This window comes from Oryzias latipes, chromosome 11 (genome assembly GCF_053564925.1).
Source record: "Oryzias latipes strain Hd-rR chromosome 11, Olatipes_Hd-rR_3.1".
NCBI classification, from domain to species: Eukaryota; Metazoa; Chordata; class Actinopteri; order Beloniformes; family Adrianichthyidae; genus Oryzias; species Oryzias latipes.
In genome coordinates, this window is record NC_136247.1 from 26,171,011 (window position 1) to 26,176,395 (window position 5,385).

The 5,385-nt window shown below is 37.0% G+C and overlaps 1 gene segment (V, D, J or C); it reads left to right on the plus strand.

Annotated features, from left to right (window-relative positions):
* Nucleotides 1-4,483: 4,483 nt before the first annotated feature.
* Nucleotides 4,484-4,948, plus strand: LOC101167551 (Ig kappa chain V region 3368-like). The segment is given in 2 exon segments: nt 4,484-4,529; nt 4,644-4,948. Coding segments are annotated over 2 exon segments (351 nt in total).
* The last annotated feature ends 437 nt before the right edge of the window (nt 4,949-5,385 follow it).

The window sequence follows — 5,385 nt, forward strand, 5'->3', positions numbered from 1 at the left end:
ATTAAAAAATGTATTGGATAACTGTAAACCCTAACGAGTTGACAGAACTTAAAAATTATTTTGTAACAGATTACGCAATAGTTTTTAAGTTATATTATTAAAACTTTTAAGTTAACATTTATTAAAATTTATACTGTCAGTTGGCTTAAATTTGTATTATTTCATATTAAAAATAATAAGATTCCTTAACTTATAAAAGAGCGATTATTTGCTCAAAGTTTTTAATTTTTTCCAACTAAAAAAAACACTTTAACTAACTATATTTTTATAATATTACACAACTCACAAAATATGTAAAATTCACTCAAATGTTTTATAAATTCTCTAACTCATTAAATGTGTAGCATTGAAAACATTTAAAATTCTTCAGCTTAAAATGTTTGGACTTGAAATGTATTCTAAACAGAGGTATTGATACTGCCCCACTACAACATTTTATAAACTAACATTGATAAAAAACAACAAATATGAAAGCCACACTAATGATTGCTTAATACACTTTTTTTAATTGCTCTTTAAAAAAAAGCACAAATATCAAGAAGATGAAGAAACAATCAGTGAAATAAAACTGCATTATAAGAGTGCAACACAACATATTGACAAAAAGTGTGTGTTTTGTATTGTACAGTAGAAAAGCAAATGATCACAACAAAACACATCAGTTACATAACACTTAAACCAACAAATAGTCCATTCTGGGAGACTCACTCAACGAAACATTCTCCCGTGTCAATAAATGTCCTTTCAGTGGTTTGCTGTCCTCAAGGCTCATGACAACGTTCTGAATAACTGTGAAGGCAAGTTCAAGTTTTTTGGGGTGCTGTAGGTCCAGAGCATAGAAGTCCCCGAAGAGTAGAAGAGATTAGTCAGCCTGATCTGTGGGACTACTGACGGCAGCATCAGGAGCGTCACCACGACAACTGAGAGGAGAACCACAGCAGTGTCTGTGAGGTCTAGTATTCTGGAAAATACAAAACAAAAAACACAGATAAGTTCAGACCCTCAAAGATATTCATCACACTAATGTCCAAAACTGACATTCCTGCCAATGTGAATCTTTTCTTGCTAGCATTCTGTTAGCTTTTAATCAAATGGCTATGATGCTTTAAAGACCAACTCCAATTAAAATTGTGTTTTTAAAAAGTTCTTTAGCATTTTTCTGAAAATGGAGGACATTTATAAAATAATTTAAGACTAAAGCTTCATTTTTCTTTATTCAAATAATGATGGATCAGGAGCAGAAAAGGTAAACGAAAAGGTTCCCACTCCTTCCAATCAGGAGTCCCTGATGTTCGCCTTTCATCTTCCGTCTCATTCTTAAAACCATTTAAAAATATCACTCAGTTTGCAAACTACAAACAATTGCCTATTTATTATGCAACTCAATAAAATCTCAATCAATATTAAAGGATTAGAGAAAAGCATTGTCAGGGAGTCATGTGCACTTACAGTACAGGTCTCTAAGAAGCTGGAGGCATCTTCATGCAGATAAACAGGAAGTGCATGGAGGACACGTGCCCGTCTCATGTTCACGTCACGCTGGTCCTAAAAGAATAAAAAGAAATATACATTACCATTGAAGCAAACGCAGAGCAAACACTTCCAATATCTACTTAAGGAACTTTAAGAAATAATAAAATGATACCTTTTCTAGATGTCTATTTCTAGTAAGAGGACAATGCAGTGTTTATGGCATGATCCACTTCAGGTCAAAGACCCAAAGTCATTTGAAGGCAAGTTACACCGTGGCTTCTTACAGCTGTTTACAAATGATTTGTTATCCGTTTTTGAATTATGCTCATTAGAAATTCACCTGGAGGTCATAAATACTAACCAAGCTGGCCAGTTCCTGTCTGTTTTGGTGGACTTAGTCTCAGAAAAGGGCAGCTTTAAGTTACACAAACATGTAAAAACTGCACAATTTCCTCTGACTGCATTTACTCTACATAAATCCATTTCAGATCTTGACAGATGAGTTTTCATGGTTTCAAATGATGGAATGGTGCTAATGCAACATCATTTTATTATTGTAATATACTGTCATAAAGACATGACAATATTCCAAAGTGTCTCCACATACATTGCAGTGGAAACACTTTGGAATATTGGCTATGTAGTACTGCAGTATTATATGTAGTACTGCATAGTGCCAAAGTAGCAGAACACAACTTGCACCTCCATTCCATTGTGCCACCTTCAGCCTGCAATCTAAATATGTTTAGTTAAATTGTAAATAATTTCAACTCTTTAGACCTTTGGCTAAATGGGCATAAATGTTTCCATGCTGCCGTATAAATCTAATAATGGTAATAGTTCAGGATAAATATATTAAATAAGTATAAAACTCACCCACTGACAGCTGTTTCCTGGTGAAATGGTGACTTTCTGGTGAACCTTCTGAAGTTCAGTCTCTGAAAAAAGACCAAAAGAGATTTTTCAATGGTAAAGAAAAATGTTTCAATTATATTCTGATCAAAACATTTGTTGCACTACACAAACTATTGCATTTTTGTTTTTTTTAAATAGCTCTAGACAAGTAACTGATCAGGAGACAAGTTACCTCGCTGGCCTTGGCGTCTACCTGGAGGTGAAACACTAAACATTGTAGTTCGGTACCTGAACACAACACGAGCACGTTGATTAATCTATTTTTACAAAAACCTTTTTTATAATGGAGATCAGTGATTTATAAAAGCTTAAAGCTGCATTCAAAACCCAATGCTTCCATGTAGCAACCGGGCTTAAAACTTTTGGCGGTAGCTCCTCCCACACAACCGTTAGAGGCTTTGAGTGACATTTTTGGACATGTGTCCAGCAGCAAACTTTAGCCACAAACAGAAGCCTCCAACGTGAATTTCACACGCAGATCACGTTTAGTGTGATTGCAGCATAACAGATCATTTCTACCTCTGAAAAAAATTCATCACTGTCGTAACTTACGGGCAGAGACGCATTTTGGGTTTGGCTCGCCATGATACGTCTGCTACGACGTCACGAACTAACATTTGTCACATTAAGCTCTGTAACGATCGTATCACACATATGTTTAAACAACAGTAAACCACATTTATGGTAGCATAAGAGCATTTTAAAGCATTTCATTCAAAATAAACCCTGAACGATACTTACTAAATTAAATCAGGGCTGAATACAAGACAGCGCCACTGAGGAAAACATCAGCGATGAGGAGGAGGGAAAAAAAACGAGGTTGGGGCGTCTTGAAGCGTGGCGAAATCACAACGCATTGCAGAAAAATAAAATGCTCGACTTTCAATTTCAAACGTCGCATACTCGCACTCGGCAAATGCAACAGGAGAGAAACAACACAATTTAACATCAACATTCAAATACTGTAGAGTCTTTATTCCAGGATCTTCTTTTGTCAGAAACATCTTCAGTGACACTTTTTGAACTTTTTCAGTTTGTAGATTTAAGTTACTCATCTCCATGAAAATGATCATGTGACTTGATAGATTGACGACAGTCTACCAAACCTTTTACAGGTAAAGATAATCTGATTTTATTGTCTCTGGGGCCTTTGGTACAGAATCCTCACTGATGAGCATCAAGGAACAGAAATCAGGAAGAGTCCTCTATAAATGTAAAACCCTTGAAATCAGTGAACTGTTTCCATCTCTTAGCCCCTAAACTCATATTGTGGAGAAGTTTCTGACTTCTAAGATCCAGTTTTGTCAGCTCCTGATCCCATAAGTGTGGAGGAGCTCCCAACCTTGATGATGTTTGTGCTCCAAAACCCATAGCAGTGAAGGAGCTTCAGACTCACAGTTTTGTGCTTTTCCAGCTCCTGATCCTGCAGCTGTGGAGGAGCTTTGAAATGTGAAGATTTACCTCTTTGTGCTTCTAAACCAGCAACCATGGAGGAGCTTTTAGCTTTGGAGGGACCACTTTCTTTAACTCCTAAACCTGTAAATGCAGAGAAGCTCTTTATCTAAAACTCTGTTCTCTTTTGGATCTAAACCCTTAACTGAAGGGGAGCTTCTGACTAGAACTTTTTACTTTTTTAGCTCCTAAACCTGCATCTGTGAAGGGACTACAAATAGTTAAAGCAAACTAGTTTTGAATTATTCTTAAATTTAGCCACATGCCTCACTAAAATAGGCACACATAAATTATTTTGTTTGTGAAGAATGATCAGCCATGAGATGAAAGTGTCTATCTGTAAAGGCCAAAACACTCTTATCTGTAATTAAAAGACTCTTTAACACTCTTGTCCAAACACTAAATCTATTCTGCTAAAGTGACTGAGTGTGGAGTCTTAATCCCAGAGTTGTGCTGCTGCAGCTCCTGTAGGCCAAAGATTCCAAGCTGAACATCCAGAGCTGCTGAGAACAGCTGCAGATGACTGACTCAGTGTGTTTGCATATGTGTGCTGCCTCTCTGCTTCCAGCAGTTAAGAGCTCAGTGTTGATCAGTGGCTGTCCAGACCTTTCAGAGACACTGACACACCTGCAGCACAATGAGGATGTCACTGACTCTGCTGCTGGCTGTCCTGGAGCTCCTTGTTCAGGGTGAGACTCTCTGCTGGAAACTTGGATTCATCAGGAAACAAACTTCATCACAATTCTTAGATTTCTGTCATCTGGATTCATCTCAATGACTCTTCTGTTTTTCCTTTTTTCCAGGTTCATCAGGTGAAATCACTGTGACTCAGACTCCTGGATCTCAGTCTGTTGTTCCAGGAGAAACTTTCTCCATTAGATGTCAAACCAGTTCATATGTTGGAAACAACATTGGATGGTATCTTCAGAAATCTGGAGAAGCTCCTAAACTCCTGATGTATGCTTCAACTCGTCAGTCTGGAGTTTCTGATCGTTTTCGTGGAAGTGGATCTGGCAGTGATTACACTCTGACCATCAGTGGAGTTCAGGCTGAAGATTCAGGAGTTTATTACTGTCAGCAGGATTACAGCTTTCCGTTCACACAGTGAAACAACGTCGTACAAAAACCTCTTTCAGCTAAAGAGGAACTGATCTGAATGAACAGCTGCTCTCAACCTTTTGGTGCAAATGTGGACTTTCCCATAAATTATTACATTTTCTAACATTAATGAATATACCAGAAGAAAAAAATGCTGAGCTATGAAATATGAAGACATATTTTCCACCTTTGGATGTTTTTCACTTTGATACCAGAGGTTCAGACATTAATATTTTTGTGTTTTTTAGGAGACAAACATTTACAGCAATCTACAAACTGTACATTCACTATTTTACATTCCATCAAAGTATCTGCATTTGTTTATCAGGTAAAAAAATAGGAAAATATATTTACTACTGTCTAGATCAGGGATCACCAACCTTATTCAGGATGAGGACTATTTTATGGGTCTAAGTCATATGAAGGGCTATTCAGGACCTGTTTACT